Raw genomic sequence first — 23,711 nt, 5'->3', positions numbered from 1 at the left:
TGCTTAATGAAAGAAAGCAGTGTGTTCTCTTCCTCTCTCCCCTTCCTACAAACTGGACTGCACCTCCATAAGGTGGTCAAAGAGAACACACTGGGAATGTCATGGCTGCTAGATGGAAGGATCCTGCATTCCAACACTGCCAAGCCTCTAAAAAGCCTGGTGCCACATACCTGGATTATAAATAAAACAGAACAAAACTTACAGTGTGTTTAATCTACTGTTATTTTTCAACTTTGTTATAATTCTCAAACCCATGTCTTAACTAGTATATATGGATACAAAAAAAATATCAAAATGGAAAATTTCATGGAATGTGTTTCTAAGCTACATTGAATGAAGAAGTGGGATGAGCTGAAACACTCTCAAGACTTTCTGTCTAAGGAGCTAGGACAATAGTAGAACCAACAACAAAATAACAGATGAGGGAAAACTGGTGGTGTTCAGATGGTAGCAGAAGAACCAGGGAGAAATGTTTGTTAAGTACCTGGAAATATGGACCTGGAACTCAGACTGAAGGAAACAATTGAAAATGGAAATTTCAGCAAATTTTGTTCAGAACATACAGTTTTAAAAGTAAGAATTAATAGAATCTCAAACTAACAGAGATCAGAAGGTGCTAAAAACTGAACAATGGGTTGGTCTCACACAGGCAGGAGGAAGCAGCAGTGATCAACACAGGAAAAAAATAAGAATGTTATTTCTTACGTAGGCAAGGTAGTGATTAAAAATATGGAATAATAAGCTTAACTTTGAATCAATCTGACAAACAAATTTAAAGGGAATTTGATGTGGTCTATAAACATCTTAAATCCATTTAAAGATTTCATGAAAAATTAAAGCAATCATTTCTTGAAATAGGAAAGCATTCATCAGGGTTCTGAACAAGCCAAGTCTCAATCATACTTTAGCTTCTATTTAAATTTCCAGAATTTCAAGAGTAAAAAGAACAAACAACAGTTACCTGTATCATTCTTTCTTTTATTAATTCTCACAATAGAGGAAGAAATGAGGTAAGAGCAACAAAGGGAAAGGGAAGCAGAGTCACTTTGCTACTTACTCATCCTTTCTAGGAGGCTGATGTTAATGCACAGAAATGACGAATCAAAACAAAATCCTCCTCCTCAATTTTTATTGTGTTAGTAGATCTCACATTTTCACATTAAGCTTCGAAGCTGATAATACAATGTTGGAAGCTTAAGAGGCAAGAATTCAGAAGCCATGTCATTTGTGAAATGCATTCTAATTGCTGAAAGGTCACCAGCATTTTGGAACATTCAGGCAACACTGCATCATGCCCTTCACCTTTCTCACCTGGCCTGGGCCAATCAGCCAATCAATCAGTCAATCAGAAGCCTTCCTGCCTGCCTGCCTTCCTTCCTTCCTTCCTTCCTTCCTTCCTTCCTCCCTCCCTTCCTCCCTTCCTCCCTTCCTCCCCCTCTCCATCTCCCTCTCTTTCTTTCTTTTTTTGGAACTGGAGATTGAACCCAAGGGCACTTTACCACTGAGCCACATACCCAGACTTTTTTATTTATTATTTTGAGACAGTCTTGTTAAGTTGCTTAGGGCCTCACTAAATTGCTGAGAGTGGCTTCATACTTGCAAGCCTTCTGCCTCAGTCTCCAGAGACACTAAGATTACAGGTGTGCCCCATCACACTTGGCCGGGAGGACATTTTCTATGGAGGAGTTAGATCAAAGATTTCTGCTTTTTATTCCACTGTCTACTTCAGATTGATGAAAAACACCATACTTGCTTTTTTCTTGAAGATTACTTTCTTGCTTGCTTTAGCCTGCAGAATGTGCATTATATCTGCCCAAGGGACAAAAGGGGAGATTCCAGCATTTTTTTAATCACTGTTTTTATTGAAATCAATTATACTAATTTGTTTTGTATGAGAAATTGATATTCCCTTTCTTTCTTTTGAAGAGAATCTGTTGGTAATATTCTTTTCCTTTTCACATAGTGATTGCATTATCCATGGTCTTTTTAATTGTTTGGGGATAGTTTTTATTATTGTTGTTTTTAGTGTTTTTCTGGAGTTTCATAATCAGTCTCCTTTTATGTTCTTAATACTGGTCTACATTTGGGATCCCACACCCCCTCAATTTTTTTTACATAAAGTTCAGACACTACTTGTTTCTATTCCAAGTAGAAAGGACTGCCCTAAAATGACCTTTCCTGTATAAGTGGTTAACAAAATACCTGAGCAAATGTTGCTGTGCATTTTGGGGTTGTGTAGATTTCTGCTTGTTTTGAGTTTGAAGGAGATGTGTATTTGTCAGGAGTGGACGCAGAAGTAGAGTTGGGGGCTTGTGCTTTAAGATACTTAGCATTTGATATGCTAAACTGACATTGCCACTCCCATCTGTCTGTGTACCTCCACAGGTGTGGTTTGTGTCGTTCCAGAGCTGGTGCTATACTATGACCTGAGACCACTCAGACCAACCAGGAAAGTCCCTCTTCTTATCCTCTTACCTTGTGTCACATAAACACAGCACTAAAGCAGAGAACTCTCATTTATTATAAGGCACTCACTGCTTTTTATCATCTGTATGCAAAACGTCAGTAAAGATAGTAACTTTTAAATGTTTCCACCGATATTAAACTTCTTAGCCTGTATGAGTTTCTTACCAATGTCATAATCTTCAAATACCAGGAAATCAGCTTATAAATCTCATATGTGTTCCACACATTTACAATATTTTTAAAAGGTGTATCTGAGGTTAAAGAGTTAACTGTTAGGCATCATAGTTAATAAAATAATTTTATATTAATTATAAAATAAATTGAAATGCAATGCAAGCCTACCCCCAACATTATTATATCCATAGTAGAAGATTTACATCAGACATCCAAACAAGCAATTATGCTCACAAAAGAAAGCTGATGAAAACTATATCAAACATAAAAGTGAACACTCTAACTAGTTGGGAAAGAAGGGAGCAATTGCTGAGTGCCCATGATTTTCAAGATAATTTAAACATTCTCCCACTAAATACTTACAAAATCCCCTAGAAATAAATATTAATACTATGGGATACTTGAAGGAGCCTGAATTCTAAGAGAACTAGTGTCAAGCAGAGATAAGATTTGAATCCAAGTCTTCCTGGCACAAAGCCGTACCGACTTAATAGTAGTAATTTACTACATCAACCCACAGGACCAGAGAAGAAGAAATTTTGGGGGAAAGTAAAATTGATGGATTCTACTTCAGAGGCCTCTGTGGATAGATCCCATATTTCTTCATGATTTTTTTTTATTACATATACTATTAGCATTATATTTGATATCAGATGCTCCATCTCTACCTTGATAAGATCAATAACATGTTCAGAGGAGCCTGATTCATTTAAAAAGCATAGAAATGTATCTATTAAGGCAGCTCAAGACCATCAATAAATATGTTGCCATCTTGCATGACTAACAGAGTAACAGGTATTTTAATAATCTCCTAGAATAACAGTTCGAAAGAGGAGAAGAGCAAAACAGAACCAGAATGCATCTCCCAAGTTGAAAATTCTTTTTTAACAAAGTATTATAATTTGGTGTCTCTTTTTATAAGTCAAGGTCGGACCTAGTTGGAGGAGGTAGCCTGTTAGAAGGGTTTATATTCTTCCTAGGCCCTCCTTCCCTCTCATTCTCTCTTTCAACTTCCTGACTACCAAGAGCTGGAAAGCATTCTCTGTCACATGCTTCCACCACATGCTTGGGTCTGCTTCATCTCAAACCCAAAGCAATGGAGACAGCCAACCATGGACTGAAACTCTGAAACCATGAGCCAAAATAAATCTTTCCTCCTCTAAGTTGTTCTTGTCAGGTATTTTGGTCACAGAGACATAAAGATGAATCATACAGTCTCTAAAGTCCAAATTCAGAACAAAAAAAATATTTTAATATACTTTGTATGAAGATGCATTTTTTCCCTAGGGTGCTATTCACCAGGCATGTTAAATTCTAAGCATTACACAAATATATTTGATTTCTTAGAAAATGAATCAATTTTTTTTAAAAAATAGGCTTCTCCTTAAAACATTCAATTCAATTAAATTTTAAGGCTAAAAGGATATAAACAAATTCAAAAAGGAACAACAAAAGAAAACTCAACAAAAATATATTTCATGTCAAAATTCTCTCTTTCCCCAAATTTGAGAATGACTACAAGTCTCATACAAAGTGTTATTCACAACTAGCTGAATTTATACTTCCTGTAACAGCACCTTATTCATGTCAGGATTTATCTGGCTCTGAGAAAAATGGCAGCTGCTGTGGTGATTCACTAAAACTAATTCTCTAAGTAGCTGCTACTGCTGCAAGCTATGTTCCAAACATCAATCATTCTCTGATTGTCGCACCTTGTTCAGACACATCATCAGCCCAGTCTATTGATTTTGTCGGGTGTTGATCTTTTCATTGCACTGCAGTATTACTGTTGTCATATCATGCTGTACTAGTTGAAGTAAAATCATATTGAGGATTTTCAAATATCAAAATAACTATATAATCATGAAAATATATTCATACTGTGAAAGAGATGGTGAAAAGAGTATCCATCTTAAATGCATGATTTTCAGTAAAATAATTCCATCCAGCTCCACATTTTTCTGAGGGATTAATCTCAGTTGGTCTCACACTTCAGCAGTAATAACAATAACAGATCTGGGGTTATGGAACAAACTGTGTTCTCCAGTATGACATGTTAAAGTCTTAACCTCCAGTATCTGTGAACATGATCTTATTTGTAAGCAATCTTAGCAGATGTAACCAAGTTAAGATAAGGTCACATGGGAGTAGGGTAGGCCCTTCATCCAATATGACTTGTGTCCTTATGAAAAGAGGGAAGACAAGTGTGAAGACACAGGCACATGGGGAAAACATCATGGGAAGAGATGCAAGTGGTGCATCAACAAACCAAGGCATACTCAAAAATTTACAGAAGCTCAAAGAGGCAAGGAAGCATCTGCCCCGGTAGGCTTCCTAGCCCTGCTAACACTTGAATTTCAGACTCTGATCTCCAGAATTGTGAGAAAGTAAATTTCTGTTTTATGCCACTCAGTTTGTAGTACTTTGGGGACTTCTATTTGGGAATACTACAGACTATTAGCAGTTCCTAGAGGACATGGGTATAAACTGGGTTAAACCAGTAAACCACAGTGACTTCATAGACTCTTCTTTCAGGCCACATTTTCTCAGATTAGAGACTTTCCTTGAATTAGAGTATTTCTGAGGGTGTAGCTAATTCCTAGGATCAGGAAAATCAGAACCAAACTAACAGATTGTAGATTAAAGAACACATAAAAATGGCTTGAGATGAACCAAATGTCCATAACAGTTTGTGTTTCCAGTGCTCCCAGGTGTCATCTTATGACCTCTAGCAATTAACTTTATAAGCCATGACACAGTTAATCATGCCCATAAATTACAACACACTCATTTAAAATCATTGAAGTTCTATTTCTATGAAGACCTTCAAAGCAAATGAAATATAGAAGAAAAGAGACAATCATAAAAAAAAGAGAAACAACAGAAATAGGCTAAGGAATTGAGCCATTAAACTAAACCTTCACAATTCTTTTTTTTTTTTTCATCTTCTTTTTTTTTTATTGTTGGTTGTTCAAAACATACATAGTTCTTGATATATCATCTTTCACACTTTGCTTCAAGTGGGTTATGAACTCCCATTTTTAGCCCATATACAGATTGCAGAATCACATCAATTACACATCCATTGATTTACATATTGCCATACTAGTGACTGTCGTGTTCTGCTACCTTTCCTATCCTCTACTATCCCCCCTCCCCTCCCCTCCCCTCCCCTCCCCTCCCCGCCCCCAAGTTCTTCCAGTATTTTTCCATTAGATCACCCCAGTGCTCTATCCAAGTACATTATACCTGTATGGAATTTTCACAATGAAACCTAGTANGACCTTCATTTCTCCCCCTTGTATTATTTTTCCCTTTCCCCTCATTTCCTCTTGTATGTTCTTTTGTATAACCCTGAGGGTCTCCTTCCATTTCCATGCAATTTCCCTTTTCTCTCCCTTTCCAGAACGGCAGATCAGGCACAATTCTTTATTCAAACAAAGTATTCCCTTGGAAGGCAGCAAGACACAGCTGCTAGAACCAGAGACCCTTTAATCATGCCAGAACCCCTACTGACAATCCCTGTGTCTTTTACCCTCTCTTTAAACTTCAGTTGACTCATTAGTAATATAAGACTAATAACTCCACCAAACTCATAAAGTATTCAGTAATTGTCAGCAAACTTATTACTAATCTCAAAGTTGGCCCAAGTTGTTACTTCACTCATGGAAGACATATTTCCCTAAGCCTCTGCTTTCTGTTTTTAAACCAGAAAGAAAGAAATATACAAAATAGATCAACTCCAAAAAATAACCATGGTGCCATACAATTACTTCCATAACCTCACTTGGGCTATGCAATCAAACAATTTTACTCTTTTTACTTTTGTAAATTTTTTGAAGTATCTTTCTAAAGTGTTGTAATCTTTTTCTCCTGTTTGGTAAACAGAAGATATTCAATACAGCAGTATCTTTTTGATCACTGAGCCTATTGTAGTTTTTGATGATTATTGTTATGAATATCAAATATTACTAACATGATATTTCTACATTAAACATGTTAGTAAATATATCAGAATAGACTTTTACAATGTACATTGCATGTCCCCAGTTTTCAGTCTGTCCACTTATAATGTTGATTCTTTTGCTTCATACTCCGTGTGTGGAGTCTCCAACATCTAAAAAAACTAGCTATCATGCCCTAAATCTTTTCTTCTAGAGATGAAATAGATAGCAACTATATATAACTGATATTTTTTAAAACGTTTTCAAACTGTTACACTTTTCAGTCTAAATGTAGCTCTGTGGTATAGCACTAGCCCAGCATGCATGACACTCTGGGTTCAATCCCCAGTATCAGAAAAAAAAAAAGGATAAATTTCATGTTGTTGATTTTTCTTTCATCAATCTGTCCTAAGATAAATATCAAGTCTACCATATGATATCCTTCTCAGTCTTGTGTCATTGCACTGTTGACAGAAATGCCTTCTAGTATTGAACAGAGTTCTACCAAGAAGAGTGCTATGGAGAATGCCACTAGAGATCTTCCTCCACTTTGAAATAAGTCTAGTCAAGAAATAAAGACAGGGCTTGTACAAATGGATCTTGTATTTGAATATGGTTAACATGGCATTACTCCCCAAACCTATCTACAGGTCTACAGGATCAAACATAAGCCCTATCAAAATTCTTCATCTTATTTATTTATTTATTTGTGTGTTTATTTATTTATTTATTTTTGCAGAAATCAACATACTGATTCCTAAAATTCAATTAAAATACAAGAAATGCAAAACATCCAAATAATCTTAGAAAAAACAGGAGGCTCACACCTTCTGATTTTGAAACTTACTACAAAGCTATAGTTACCATGGCCATGTGCTGTTGACCTAAGGACAGACATGTAGATTTATCGAGCAGAACTGAAAGAAATAAAACTACATATTTATGGTCAATTGATTTTCAATTAGTGCAATGTAAAATGGTGCTGGCTCTTTGGAAAACATTTTGGCACTTCCTCAAATTAAACACAGTTACCATATGACTCAGCCATTCCACTCTTACATATATGACTATGAAAAATGAAAATACAAATTCACAAAAAAAAACTCATTCAGGAATGTTCATAGCAGTGCTCAGCACAATAGCCAAAGATGTAAAATTACAAATATCCATCAACTGACGAATGCTTAAATAAAATGTAGTATTATTTATAATACAAAGGAATGAAATGTTGATATATACTTCAACACAGTTAAACCTTGAAAACTTCATGCTAAGTGAAATAAACCACATGTTGTATGATTCCATTTACACAAAATGTTCAAAATATGTAAATTTATACAGACCAAGAAGGTTCAAGGTAGCCTACATCTAGTTGGGAGGTGTTTTAAGCTTAGAAAATGAGGGGTCACAGGTAATGATTATAGGGTTTTGTCTTTGGATAATGAGAATGATCTAAAATGGATTGTGATGGTATGTGAATGTACTAGAATCCATTGCATTATATACTTAAATGGGTGACTTTCATGGTGAATGAATTACATGTTAATAAATATATTTTTAAAGGTTAAATAAACTTACTACAAATGTACTCAGATGATGTTAATGTTCAGTGAATTTCTGAACGGGAATTGCAGTGTGCAATATTTCAATCATGTTTATCTATAGAGCTATTTATTCTTTTAGCATTTTGAGAAACACACTGATTATAGATTCCCAACGTGAATTTATTTTTCCTTTTTCTGAAACATTCAATGTAGAATTATGATGCCTGTTTGTTTCACTTAACATGTCTTTATATGTTCTACCTTTTGATTATTCTAAAATAGCAAGAAATGTCAAAGTGTGAATATCCAGTGCATAAATGTAAGTGCCATGTATACACAAAGTTTCATTTAAATGATTGGCTTTTTAGATGAACAGTCACATTGATTTCATGAACATGTGAATTACTGAGATTTTTTCTTCTATTTACAACTCAGTTTCAAATCTGTTTTCTTAAAGAACCATACATTTCCAAACAAACACATGCTCCCTTTGGCTACATAATAGACACAATTATCCTTTAGTCTATAAAAAACCATGGGAGAAGATTGCTTCCTCTTATTTTGATCAAGATTCTGTGCTTAAAGGAACAAGGACTGTGTGTGTGTGTGTGTGTGTGTGTGTGTGTGTGTGTGTACTGCTGGAGATTGAATCCATATCCTACAGTATGCTAAGAAAGCACTCTACCACTAAGTTAAAGCACTATCCCAGGAACAGAATCTTTTTAGTATGAGTAATCATGTGCTTATTTAATTCTAAGATATTTACAATAGTTTGGATCTTAAATGTCCTCCAGAGACCCCTGCTAAAGGGTTGTTCCCCAGAGTAGTATTGTAAAGAGGTAGTGGAAACTTAAAGAGTTGAGGTCTAGTGAGAGGTTCTATGTCATTAGGGGCATGTTCTAGAAGGGAATAGTGGAACCTGTCCCTTCATCTTCCTCCCTTACTTTTTCACTTCCAAGCTGTGAGGTGAGTGGGTTTGCTTTGCTATGTGCCCTCAGCCATGACATACTGTCTCTCCACGGGCCCAGAAAAGCACATCACCAAGTGCTTTGACTGTGCCAGGAACTATGCTAAAATCTCTGTGCACTTTGTGACTATCCATCCTTCAGCAGCCTTACTGGATAGCAACCACTGTCATCTACATTTTATATATGAGGACTAAGCTCAGAGAGGCTAATACCCAAGGTTGCCCATTTAGAAATTTTAGGGATTTAAATTCATTTCTCCCTAATTGCTGATCTGAACTAAAGGAAGCAGTAGTATAAATGGCACTAATACTACCAATGATATAAATATTAATAATGATGTTGAACAATCCCTGTGCACTCTACATGGTTTTAAATCTTTATACATGTTAATCGTTGAATCCAACAACCTTATGAATCAAATTATTATCCCCAATTTACAGATGAGCATATAGAGTATATTATTCTGGCTTTCCTCCCTTCAAGTATTCCCAATTTTTAAGCTTGTTTTTATTATTGCCCTCCTTGAGTAATAAGTCAAAGAATAAAGATAGTCGTTATGAACTTCTCCAAAAAAATATAAAACTATCCCAAGCTCTGCTTTTGGTGGTACCCTAACTAAGGCATAAACATATAATAAAAACAGTTTCTAGAGAAACCAAAACATAGTAGACAATTAATTGTTAATTATTATCATATTTATCCTAACATTCTCTAGAAAGGTACGATCATCCCCATTTTATTGATGAGAAAACAGACTGAAAGAGGTTGCTGAAGCCATCAGCTTATGTGTATCAGGGTCAAGATTGAAAATTCAGATCTTGAATTAAATCTAAGCACACTAACCAAGAATCACTTGTAATTCACAGGGGAAAAAAACATGATATACAATAGGAGTCAGCAGTCTCCGTGCTTTTAGGCATCTGATGGGGGTCTCAGAACATATCCCCATGGAGATGAGGGGATAACTATATGTACTAATTAGCATGATGTAAAGACCTTAAATGCAGTGACTTAGGGCAACAGTAGAGAATTAGAATTTGTGGCTCTTTAAGGTTATCAAACGCACCACAACATATCTGATATTTGGCAAACCCCTGATGTTTAGTCATGACCTTTAATGAATCAAACAAGAGCCACATGATTTCTGTGTCTGTAAAGTTTTACTGAGAGAAATTTTATTGGTTTTATGAGGACATTGAGATGTGACTGAAAGCCAATGTTTAAGCTGGATCAGTTCCTAATCTTTCAAAGATAAGAAACACACAGCTAAAAAAAAAAGTGTTCAATTAAGGACAAATAACAGTATTCTTGAAAAATTCACATAAGAAAGTCCAAGAAACTCCTACCAAGCTGCAATGAGAAAGGAAACGACAATATGGATATCCCCCAAACAAGAGACAATCCAAATATATCTGCAATCATTGAGTCGTAAATCCCCCTCACTATCAAATTCTACAAACTGCACTAAAAAAGCCAAATTGGCCCCCAAATATCATCCGAATATCGGTGATATCAATATAAAAAATTAATAAAATTAACATAAATTGTGGCACTAGATCAGGATGAATAGCTACATTTTGGGGGTAGATGATCACAAACATCTATTGCAAGCCAACTGAATAAACACTCTGAGGGAAAATGCACATTTCCAAGCATTTTGGTGATATGGATGAAAGATCCCAATGAATATGTAACTAAAAACAATTTTAGACTCATGTTCTGTTAGAGAGAAACAATAAGGACAACCAATTAAAATTTTAATTATCATTCATTCTTTTAACAAATACTTATTGAACTAGAAGCTAACCGTGGTAGTACATAGTTGAGGTAGAACATAAAAAAGTAAGCAAATGTATAAGGTACAACTTTGATAAAGGATACCAAGGAGAAAAAAATGTGTTGCTAGGCATAATGATAACTCAAAGAAGATTTAAATCAATTAGAGAGATCAGAGACAATCTCTTTGAGGAGGTAAGGGAGGTGGAGATACACATGGTAAACATACCCAGTGTGCATAAACATAAGATCCTTGGTGGGGTTGGTCTTGAATGAAATGATTTTGCTTCATTTATATTCCAGTTCTGTTTTTACAAGCTAAGTACCACATTTGTAATTTAGGGATCCCCTTGTTTCTCTTCTGTTCCACTCTCCGCTAATCCTTCTTGAATCCTCATTCCATTCTTCCCAGATGAATTCCTGGCTGACTAGCTGCATGTCTGGAGCTATAACTGAGTGGTCATCTGCACTATGGGGCCAGAGTCAGTGAGAACCAGGTAGGTGGTACCAATGAGGATAAATTTTGGCAAAATTTATTTTTCTCAAATTCAATTACTCTATTAAATTTAAGTAAGCAAGTTTCATTGAATTCTCCATGAACTGATTTTTCAGCTGTTTAGAAATATGCTTCAAATCTTAGTGTGCAGTTTATATAAAAACAACGTGAGATTTATGCAATTGTTACTCTTTTTAAATCTTTGACAATATGTCTACAATACAATATTATTTTATGTAACACATTTACCGTGTGTGTTATTTAATGGAGACAAAGATTATTTTGGTCATATTCTGCCATGTTCTATGGTGTGTAAAATAGCTCCACAACCAATTATTTTTATGTACACATATTTGAGGTGCTAAGCCTGGAGATATCCTATCAAAGAGAGGAAAAAAAATTATCCTAAGCATATCTAGACAAATAAAACTCACAATACCACAAAAGAAAGATAAATTAATATAAAGGGGATTTTTTAAAAGTTCTGAAATGCAACATTGTCATTGAGCTCAATTTTACAATTTCAAAACTTTAAGTTTTTAAGTTTACAAGCTCTGTAGCTGAACAGAATACAAATGACTATTTCCTTCTCAGTATGTTATAGATAAAGAAAACCTAAAATAAATATTTTCCTATGAACTATCTTAATAAGATATCTAATTCCTTTTAAAAAGAAATAAGTATTAGGGTTGGGGTTGTGGTTCAGTGGTAGAGCATTCACCTGGTATGTATGAGGCACTGGGTTCGATCCTTAGCACCACATAAAAATAAATAAAATAAAATTTTTTAAAAAGGAATAAGCACTACAAATAAGTATTATACGTTTTAAGGATATATACTCTAGCAATCTGCATCTTTTCCATGACACTCAACATGATTAGTAATTATCTACTCCTATGTTTCTTTGTGTTTGTTTTCACTACTAGTCTGTTAGTTACATCCATCAAGGAAGTACCTTTATCCATTGGGATGCTATAACAGAATACCATAGACTGGGTGGTTTATAAATAACAGAAATGTATTTCACATAGTTCTGCAGCTGAGAAGCCCATGAAAGAGGCACTGGCAGATTTGGCATCTGGTGAGGACCTATTTCCTGGTTAATAAGTAGTTGTATTCTTGCTGTGTCTTCACAGAGGGTGAGGGAGGTCTCCAGGGTCTCTTTGAGAAAAGTACTGATCCCTTACACACCAAAGGCCCTACCTCTTAGTCATCACTCAGTTAATTCCATTATGAGATTAATTAATTTATTGGGTTAAGGCTCTCACAACTCAATCATTTCTCCTATGAACTCTCTCTCATTGTCTCACAAGTGAGCTTTTGGAGGACACCTCACATCCAGACCATAACATCCTGTCATCCTCTGCAGATACTACTTTCCTTTTAAGAAAGAGCTTTTGGCTTGTTACTGGTAACAACTAGCCATCTAACCATGGGCCATCTAGTTACCAGGAAACCTGATCTACTTGTCATGAGCTAATTATTCTCTGACTCATTAACCCTTAAAGTTGGGTATGCACAGCAGTACTCCAATATTAAATGGAAATGATACATACAAGATTGGATTCAAGAATCCCCGATACACAAATAATTTATATCAGGAAGTAGCACAAATGCCCATGGTCTCCATTTCTGCCACATTACCTTCTCTATACCAACTCATACCTACAACTTCATTGGGAATCCTCTAAAACCAGTTGACTGAAAAAGAAACCTGTGCCTGGTACACAGATGGTTATGTATGATATTCAGGCACCACCTGAAAGTGAACATTTATTGCACTAGACCCCCCTTTTTAATAATGTCTGAAAGAATGGTAAAATTTTTAATAATCTCTGAAAGAATGGTAAAGAAAAAATCCCTCCAGTGAGAATAATTTCCAGTGGTGAAATTGGGTGTTAATTTTACTTAAATGGAGAAATAGTCAGAGGTATATGACCATTCAGACTCATGAGCTATGACCACCAGTTTAAATGGTCATCAATTTGGAAAGAAAAAAAATAATTGGTGGCAAGAATGTCCAGAGAAGAGGTGTGTTGGCAGACATCTCTGAATGAGAAAAATGAAGATATTTGTTTCCGATGTAAATACTAACCAAAAAGTAATCTCAATAGAGGATGATGTTAACAATCAAATGGGAGGATGAACCATTTTGTGGAAACTGTGCCTTTTTTCCCCTGCCAATCCTGTATTTTTCCAGTAGACTCATGAATAGTGACCATGGTAGCAAGGAAAGAGGTTATACCTGGGTTCGGCAACATGGACTCCACTCACCAAAGCCAACCTGGCTAGCCATTGCCCAATCTATCAGTAGAAGATGCCAACACTGAGTTCCTATATGGCACCATTAACTGGTGGCAGGTTGATTATATTGGATTGCTTTCATCGTGCAAGATGTGACACTTCGTAATTACTGGAATAGATACTCCATAAGCTTTAATCCACTATCATGGTATCTCACACATCACTGCTTCTGATCAAAGGTCTTACTGCACAGCAAATAAGGTACATAAGTTCCCATTCAGTGTTTTAACAGTTCTCCATCATCCTGAAGCACATAAAGTGATAGAACAGTGAATTGGCCTTTTGTGACTCAGTTACAGTACTAGCTAAATGGTAGCACCATGTTGGCCTCTGGAAATCTTCAGGAGGCTGTATGTGCTCTAAATCTAAATCTGTGTATGCTCAATATATGGTCCTATTTCTCCCATAGCCAGTATTTACAGATCTAGGAATCAAGGTGCAAAAATGGGACACCACTTGCTATCCACTAGAAAAAAAATTGTGTCCCAGTCTTGTGATGTTGTGCTTTGTTGACCAAGGGATCTAAGCTCTAGAAGGAGGAATGCTTCCACTGGGAGACACAATAATGTTCCCATTGAACTGTGAGTTAAACCTATCTTCAGTCACTTTGGTCTTCCTACACTCTTAATTAAGAGGCAAAAAAGGAACATACTATATTAGCTGCCATGATGATTCTGATTACCAAGGGTAAATTGGGCTGAACTACTAATAGTGGTAAAGAGTATGCCTGGGATATGAAATCCCTTAGAGCATCTGCTATGGTTCAAAGATGGTTTGTCTCAACTGAAACTTATGATGGATTTTAATCCCCACTGCCAGGTATTAAAAGAGTAGAAATTTAATCTGATTATGGTGTTTAGAAATAAGACTTTTGAAAGGTAAGATTAGATAATGTCATCATAGTAGAAGACCCATATTGAACACCAGTGGCTTCATGAGAAAGGTAGGTAGGCTGAGACCAGAGGAAACAGAAACACACATGTACTCCCTGTCTCTTGTCATGTGATGTCCTGTACCACACTTTGATATTCTGCCAACAAAAAGGTCTTTGACCTTGAACCAGAACTGTCAGCCAAAATAAATTTCTTCTCTTTATATCTTACCCAGTCTGTAGCACTGTGTCATTAGCAACAGAAAACAAGACAGCATCTTTTATTATCATCACATTCTGTGACTAAAACCACAATAATTCATGAAGGAATGAGGGTTTGGGTCATCCTACCATCAGCTGAGGTGCCTGCTTGAGATCCAGGAGACTATGGATTGGTCACTATAAGAAGAGAGTTACAAATGTCAGCTCTGACTATGTGGCCAGTTTTAGAAGCATGTACCATAAGTTATTAAATGTCCTTATTTTGGTGTGTGTATGTGTGTCTAATTTAGGTGTTCTTACTTCTTTTAAGGCCTTATCTTCTAAACCAATGTATGTCCATAATAGCTAACTTTACATCACAGTATTTAAGTCACATAGTGTCATGGAGAAGACTGAATATCATCATCCAATGACACTGCATTCTCTTCTTGAGAAAGTGTGACTATGCTTTTGGTTACAAAACATGCTTCAGAAGAACTTTATCATTTTATATGGAGGAATGGCTTTTTCCATTGTCCTTCATATTCAGTATGGTTTATGAAAATGTACAGAAATACAAAGTTGCCTAAAGGTGAACTGTGATGTGATGGTCAGCCTTTTGTGTCAACCTATCTAGACTACCATCTAGGTATTGCTGTGAAGAAATTTTGTAGACATGATTAACATTTGCAATCAGTTGACTTTAAGCAAGAGGATTATCCTCAATATTCTGGATGAACCAGATCAAATCATTTGAAAGAGCAAACTTGGGTTTTTCTGAAGATGAAATTCCACCTGTGGAGTAAGGCTTCAACTCTTTCCCCTAGGTTCCAACCTGCCCTTCGGTCAGCTTTCATAATCACTTAAAAAATTCCTTGAATAAGTTTTTTAAATATATTCTCTATTTGTTCTGTTTCTCTGATGGAATGATGATTGATATAATTATATTCTGAGGGCATATAAAATAGAATATATTAAAATACTTTTCAATAATTTCCATTGGAAAATGATAGCTTTGTCTTTCACTGGGAGACCCAACAGTGTACCAGAAATATAGTGTTCCTATGAAAAAGGTAGTAGCTGAGATATAAAATTAAAACTTAATATGGTAAATAACTTACACCAAAGCCAGAAGGTCAGAATTTGAAACATTTCATGATAGCCAAGTTTATCATAATTACTTAAATCAACTGCCATTTTATAAGTGAATGAATGCATAGTTTCTCTAAACTATATTCACCATTATAAAGAAAGTCTATTGGAAAAAAATAGATTTTCATCCATTGAAAAGAGTACTTGGAGAAACAATGGTGAAGCTTTGAAACTTCATAATAATCTAGTAAAATAAACATTTTAATGTAATCATTCGCCTAAGATTTTATTAAAAATGCAAAGCATGATAATGCTTGAATTTTGTTTTATTTGAGGGGTTTTTTTCCCTTTTGTCACTAATAAGTCAGTATACATAAGGTCTGGGACCAACAACAGAAAACGTTAATAAGAGTTGAGACTCAGGTACCAGAGACAATGTCCAGGACTCTCCTCATCCTTGGAAGCAAAGGTCCTGGTTTGATACAGAATGTCCTCCCCAAGAAAATAACAAGGTCAGCTGGTCCTCCTGACAACTTTCAGGAAAAGAAACAGTTTACACTCATATCACTGTAAGGAAATTAATTTCAGCTGTTTCCATACCATTTTCTCTTTCATTTCAACAGGCAATGCCAGAAATAACCTACTTCTTAATTTTTTCAATTTATATTCTTTTCTCCGATAGATGATTTTATTCTAAAGGTAAATTCAAGAAAAGTCAGAATAACATGTATATATTTCATGTTTTATTTAACCTGGATCCCATGTGAATAGTTTCAACCACAGGGAATTCTGTATGATCTAAAAGTCATTGTAAGCTTAAAAAAAAAAAAAAAAAAAAAGCAGAGCTAATAAATTACCTAAAAGTTGCCTTCTAATCTTCATCATTAGTAATAAAGTACACTTAATACCATATTTGAGTTTTTCAGTTTTTGAAATTAAAAAAAAATGTGCCTTAGTTAAGGGATATAAATACCTGCCTGGTTCCTTGCTCCAGCATCCCTCCAATCCTCACAAGCTTCAAATCTGAGGGTGTCACAAGTTTTCACTAATCAGTGGTGCCACACAGCAAAGGCTGTTCTAATGCCCTGGACAGTATACTACCCCCTCTAAAATGGGCCTCTCTGTTCTATCTAATGTTCCCAAGGTCTGGATTTCAAGCCCTAGCCCCATCCTCAATCTTGGGGCCCCATCCTTGGGATCAGATTTTTTAAATTTATCTGCTTGGATATCACCTGCTTCCAGACTCTGTGTTGCCATGGCCCACCCACCTGCTGGGACACCATCTGGTGCACCTTGCTGGTCCTCATGGACTCCGACCTCCTGGCTGTTAGTACTGCCTCTTGTTGCCATCAATATTCCTTCTAATAACGAGTCTTCCCACTGACTTGGTTGGACTTTTTCCCATCAGTTGAAGCAAATTCCAATTCCAATGGCCTCTTTCACCCTGGTGAGCATATCCTGTCTTTAAAATAAAACAAACTGATCCACTTTCTACACCAAATTCTTCTTTTGAAAATGCTACACAGTTGTTTGTCCTATTTTTAAATTAGAAAACGTTCCAATTGAACAGGTTTCAAGCATCATTAAAACTGACTGCATATTTAACAAAGAGTTATGGATGTGATAAGTCATGTACCAACCTGTACTAAAGAAATCTGATAAACAGTGGAACAGCAGTCATCACATTCAGTTTTCTAAAAGCTTGGCATCTAATAGCACATTTATAAAGACAGAAATCAAAAAAGTAAATTCATGACACTAAACTCTTTAGGAAGTTTAAAAAAAAATGTCCACACAATTGAAAAACGAGTTTTAATCCAGGTAGAGGAGTATATACAACCATAATATTTATAAATATTTTGCCTGGCTTTTAGTTCTGCAAATATACCTTAATTTCAAATAAATGACAAAAAGAAATCATCAGTGTTAAATTATGTCACCATTAATATTCTGCATAGAAACAAAACAATGTTTAATCAATATGTTTAATAAGTTAAATATGTATGAATTAAAGTATTCCATAACAGGACAAATCATGGCCCTGAATGATTGCCTAGCATCTGTCCAGAGGCTACTGATGCTGAAGTAGATTATACAATTGAAAAAAAAAAAAAGAAAAATATGTACAGAAATGAAGGCAAGAAACAGCCTTAAAATGATGTAGTTTCTACACTGGAAATACTTTATGGAAACATCAAATCCAATAAAGTCAAATAACATTAAAATTTTATTAAACAATCACATAGGCAGTATATTCTAAGTAATATACAAATAGCAACTGACTTCATTTTCTTAGTGACTCTGAGAGATGTACTATAATCAGTACCATTTTATGGATAAAACACTAAGATAGAAAGGTTAAGTAATTTGCCTGAGACCATATGGTTAATAAATAGCACAAGTGACTCAAACTTGGTAATCAATGATTCAACATACTATATCTCTGAATGACTCCTGAGACTTATCCAGCTAGATACTGGCAAAGCTAAGCATAGAGACTTGAGTTTCAGTTTCGGACTCTTTCCACAAAAATCTTTTGTACAGTTCAAATATTCATCTAGTGTCAGAAAGATTATAAAATCCTATGTGGTGAGCTAATAAATCCTCACAAACGAAAACAGAAAAAGAAGTATAAAGTATTGTTGAAATTACAACTTTAGTGATAGGTTTAAGCTATGATATGCATTTAAATAATAACATATTACACACATGCACACTAACATATAGAATAATTTTAAATTAAGGGGTTTATTTTGGGTGGCTGCCTAGTAGTTAATTCACAGAGTGAAGCCATATTCTACATGATATACCAATAATGATATAACCACAAACCAAATAAAATTACAAGAGAGTCTTCACAAAAATATAATATGGATATGCCTTTGAGAGAAATGTCCTTTGAGCCATACTTTAGCAGCATACCCACATATATAGAACTGACATATACTTAAAACTATAATAATAATAATAATCAGTAGCTAAAATATTCACAATGTCTCCCAGAAGTTTGAGAATACATCATCTGAGACAAATAATGATAATCAGCTCATATCCTGGTTTAGACAATTATTTCATCTTTTCAGAAGTTATTATACCCTGACATTTTAGGGTTGTGCTTAAAATAACCATACATTTATACTTCCCTATCAATGAATATTTTTATGAGTACCATTATAATGTCTGCTATTTACAGGTAGGATAATAGGTAAATATTAAAATTAACAAAAAAAATTATGCATTCCCAAGCAGCTATAAATTCAAATTGTACAGCCTAAACTCATTTGTAAATAATACAAATTATTATAATTTTGTTAAGAACATAATTAGATGAAGTCTTATATTTAACACGAAAGATGTTTGCTTTTAACCTATCATTTAACTTATGTTGAGCAATTAAATTTTTATTTCCAGCAGGTGGTCAAGGATAGTGATTTTATTTATCTTATAAATATATGATATATCTTAGAGGAACAAAACCAAAGTAAGCAAAATTTAAAAATTGTTTTCACGACTTTTAATCTTAGGTGTTGTACTAGTTTTGACATTCAAAGTAAACATTAAATGAGGAATTATTTGTTCTGATACCATGTGCCACAATGAAACAACAACAATGTCGCCTTACTTTAAAGAGCCTGAGACTGGCTTTTGTTAAAGAAAATTGCAGACCTTGATTGGAATCGCAAACTCCTGATTTTCAGGTTGTGGTTTAATTAATGAGTCAGTTCTCTGTCTCCAGTCCAACCTTGGCACACCCAAACCTCAAAGAGATGGATATGTCATATTCATTAACTAGCCAGAAATCAAGACAACTGTGGGGCAAAACTAACACTGACAGGTAACTACACAGGAGATAACTTCTGATTACCAATGATACTTGCCTTGCCAAACTATATACTTCCCTACCTATCAGAACAAATAGGACAGAGGGCTTCATCCAGGGGAAAGAGATAGTAATTAGGCTTACCTGGAGAGAGACGACAATCATAAGGGGAAAAAAAATGATGGATTAAAGCTATAAATCTATCCAGCCATTCTGAAATCCAGGTATCACTCATTTTCATTTATTTCTAATGGAAAGGGCTTAAGAATTCATTATCTTATCTGCATTTGATTATTTAACACAAGCAGCAGCATGTTGAACAGAATAATAAACTAGAAAATGTTTTATAATTTATTCTATGAAATTGTTTGGCTTTGAGATCTGGAGTGGGTAGTTCAAGAACTGCCATTAATCTGCTAGGTAACTGAGTGTTAAAAGAACAACATTAGATAAAATAAATTTAACATACCTTATTTGAACAAAGAATGATTCATGAATCAGGCAGCACTCAAAACTGGAAGAGGTTTAGAGAGCTCTGCCAGGCAGCCTGGGCAGTGGGAATGTATAGATTACACATGGAAACAAAGTCAAGAAGTTACTTGACTGGAGAGAGCCAGTTATTTGCCTTATTTGGGTATGGTTCCATGTGAGGTCCTTAGTTATATAACCACTGAGATACTTGACTGGCTGTGATTGACTGAAGCTCAATTCAGAAGTAATCAGTTATGAACTATGTCTCTAAGTTAAGTTTCAATTTACTTGCATAAAGGTTCTGGGTACAGAAATGACCCCAGGCAAATGGGCTCCTGCTTATTTTGTTTTAACACAAGATATTCACTTCTCTTATTACCTGTTATTTTTTTTTTTTCATATGCAGTCTTACCCTCCATTGTGGATTGCCTTAAAGAGTCTTAATTTATTCACATTTTTCTGACCTTCCATCCAGTTTAGCTTCTGTCACTTCAAAAGTTTGCAGTATAGACAATATATAAAGATATAAATTTAAAATGATGTTTTCTCCTAACTCCTCCAGAAATAGCATCCTGTCATCCATGGGCCAAGTTTAGAAGTAAGGCAGGTCAGTAGATATGAGTAGCAAGTAAAATATTTCATTTACAAAGTGAGACACAAATCTCACAAGGGAGAACAGAACTATAACCATATCCACAGAGATTTTAGAAACTTAATGTACAAATAATTAAAATGTTATTTATGTAAATTTAAAATATATAAACCAAGACTAAATATTGGGATAGTTCAATAAATATATGAGTGAAAATACTAAATAAATGGGAACAACATACACAAATTCAATGATGTTTCTAAGAGGAGATTTGACCAACTCTACCACTTTAAAATGGAAGAGTTTAAGCAAATATTACACAATAAATGAGACAATTCTAGGAAGTGAGGGTTGATTTAATTATTTGTTCTTCTGTGCATTAAATGTCTCAACATACAAATTACAGGTATTCCTGAACTTGCAATGGGTTTACATTATGATAAGCTCATCCTAAATTGAAAATATCGTAAGTAGGAAATGCATTTAACACATCTAACCTATCATCATAGCTTAGCAACACAATTCACTATAGACTCTTGGTTATTTTTCCCAAATAATTGTGTGGTTATCTAGGAGCTTCAGCCTACTGCAACTGCCTAGCACTGTCAGAGTATCATACTGCATATTACTATCCTTGGAAAAAGATCAAAATTTATAGTACAGTTGCTACTGAGTGAGTATTGCTTTCTGACCATCATAAGGTAGAAAAATTCTAAGTCAACCATCTGAAATCATGAACTACCTGCATACGAGTGAAAAACAAAACACAAACTACTAAAAACAAAAGGTGGAGCTAGTCAAAGGTCTAGGAAAGGGAGCATGAAGTATTGAAATGGTTCATTTATGGTAGTTCATCAGAGTGTTCAAAGGCAATCACAGTTCATTGAGTTAACATTGTTACAATCACTTATTGCTTGATTTGATTCATCTAGCATAATCTGGCTGTAGCTCAACCACCTGAATCCTTTTTGAATTTTTACTGGCTAATTCAAATATTCAGTGGTTAACAACAACAACACATGAAATAGGAGTCGATTGCAATACAGGTACTTAGTAACAACCAAACACTAGCAATTTGCAAACACATCCAACCTGCATGAGCTTGCTATCTTTCAACAGGTCATCGTCTGCATTCTCCTTTGATATGACAAACTGAGGTTGACAGTACATATCCTACTACAATAAAAGTGCTACAGACTGAGCTAAAAAAGAAATCGTTCCAACAATCAAGAACAGACAAATGATAACAAACTGGAACAAATGTTCTGATAAGTTTTCAAATGTTGTATATATCTACTGTTTCTCAATGCGCATTTGAGAAAGTTTTTTTTTTTAATTTTATTTATTTATTTATTTTTAATTTTTTATTGTGGGTTGTTCAAAACATTACAAATTTCTTGACATATCATATTCCACACTTTGATTCAACTGGGTTATGAACTCCCACCTTCACCCCATACACAGATTGCAGAATCACATCAGTTACACATCCATTGATTTACATATTGCCATACTAGTGTCTGTTGTGCTCCGCTGCCTTTCCCATCCTCCCCCCTCCCCCCTCCCCACCTCTCCCCTCCCCTCCCNTACAAGTGTTGAGAAAGTTTTTGTTTTTAGAATCCACAGATAGAGAGGGATTTTCTACATTAATGGCTGTCATTTTAACTTTCTGGGTTGTTCAAAGTAGTCTAAGTATTTCCCAAGACTCGATTCTGGCTCCTTATAGTAATTGTACCATTTATCCAGTGCCCAATAAATGTTAAACATTTTTAATTCATTCATTTACTCTCATTATTTTATTTAATTCTCATCACAGTCTTGTGAGACATAAACTGTTCCAATCCCTATTTTTTATGTAGGAGTTAAGACTCATAGATGAGAGATTTGGCTAAGATGTAAGGGTTAAGTGACAAACCTGGTGGACATTACTAAGAAACAGCCTCGACATCTCTCATTAGATTTCCTTTGGGCGAGCCCTTTCCAATCAGTGGTTTCAATAACAGATCCTAGGACATTTATGTTTGGACATGAGTTCATTACTCATCCTCTACTCCCAACCCCTCACCACCCCACAGGTGAATCCCTTGTTCTACCTCCATTCTTGGAGGTTCCAAGCTTATGGAACATCTCTTACTAAAGGAAACTTGTTATAATTTCAGGCAGCCTTTCCTTTGATTAAGCAAAAATGTTTCAGATTCCATCCACTGGATATGATTTCATCTTGTTGACCACACTCTACAGATTTCTTTCTCAAAGTGATATTCCTCCCCACACTGCAGCTAGCATACCATCCCTTAGGACTTTCTCAAAGGGAACAACTACCACTCCTGATGTGAAGCTCCTGGGGTGTCCTCACAGCCCTCTGCAGGGTTATCTCTAGTTCAGCTTTCTCATGCTGGTGGCATTGTATCATCATTGTGCCAGGCCTAGGTGAATGCAGTAAATACCTAAAGAATATGTACTGGATGAGGCAATGAGAAAATGCATTTTATACATTATGACTATTAATTGAATTAATGGAAAATTACTTCCATCACTAAGAATTAGTGCTGAACTGTTAATTATACCATTCTCCATACCCCTCTCCCTCACTTTTCTTTCTCTCTATCACCCTCAAATCTATCCATTTTCCCTTACCCCCCTCTACAAGGGTGTCTATCTGTTCTAGTATTGTGTTTGTTGGCATCTTGTTGTTTTATTCTGTGCCCCATATCCCCCTCCAGAATTCATTACTTACCAGCAGGTTTGGTTTTGTGGTTTTTCTTTCTTTTTTGACAGTCTTCAAAACACAACAGTCTGGCATGCATGAAAATTAACAAGATTTATTTCTTTATCTTTAGAATTGTACTTCTTGATTTTGTTACTCTTGTTTAAAAAAAAAAGGTTAAGTCTCTCTTTTTATTTTATTACCCATGAGAAGAAAAAAACACTTTTATATAGTTCTTTTGGCTACCTCCAGGCCCCTTTCTAGTTGGTAAAATATATATATATA

At 35.2% G+C, this 23,711-nt stretch overlaps 1 protein-coding gene across 8 annotated transcripts in view; it reads right to left on the bottom strand.

The window, feature by feature from the left end:
- Positions 1 to 23,711, bottom strand: part of Pkib (cAMP-dependent protein kinase inhibitor beta) — a 106,309-nt gene that overhangs the window by 47,569 nt on the left and 35,029 nt on the right. The window contains exon 1 of one of the 8 annotated variants that reach the window (XM_048796656.1): positions 17,105 to 17,517. The exons of the other annotated variants lie outside the window; for them this stretch is intronic. Coding sequence (XP_048652613.1) covers positions 17,105 to 17,186 — 82 coding nt within the window. The 5' untranslated portion in view covers positions 17,187 to 17,517. Of the gene's footprint in view, positions 1 to 17,104; positions 17,518 to 23,711 lie in introns of those variants that run through there. 8 annotated transcript variants of the gene reach the window in all.

This window comes from Marmota marmota, unplaced genomic scaffold (genome assembly GCF_001458135.2).
Source record: "Marmota marmota marmota unplaced genomic scaffold, marMar, whole genome shotgun sequence".
NCBI lineage: Eukaryota > Metazoa > Chordata > Mammalia > Rodentia > Sciuridae > Marmota > Marmota marmota.
This window is presented reverse-complemented; position numbering and strand designations above follow the sequence as displayed.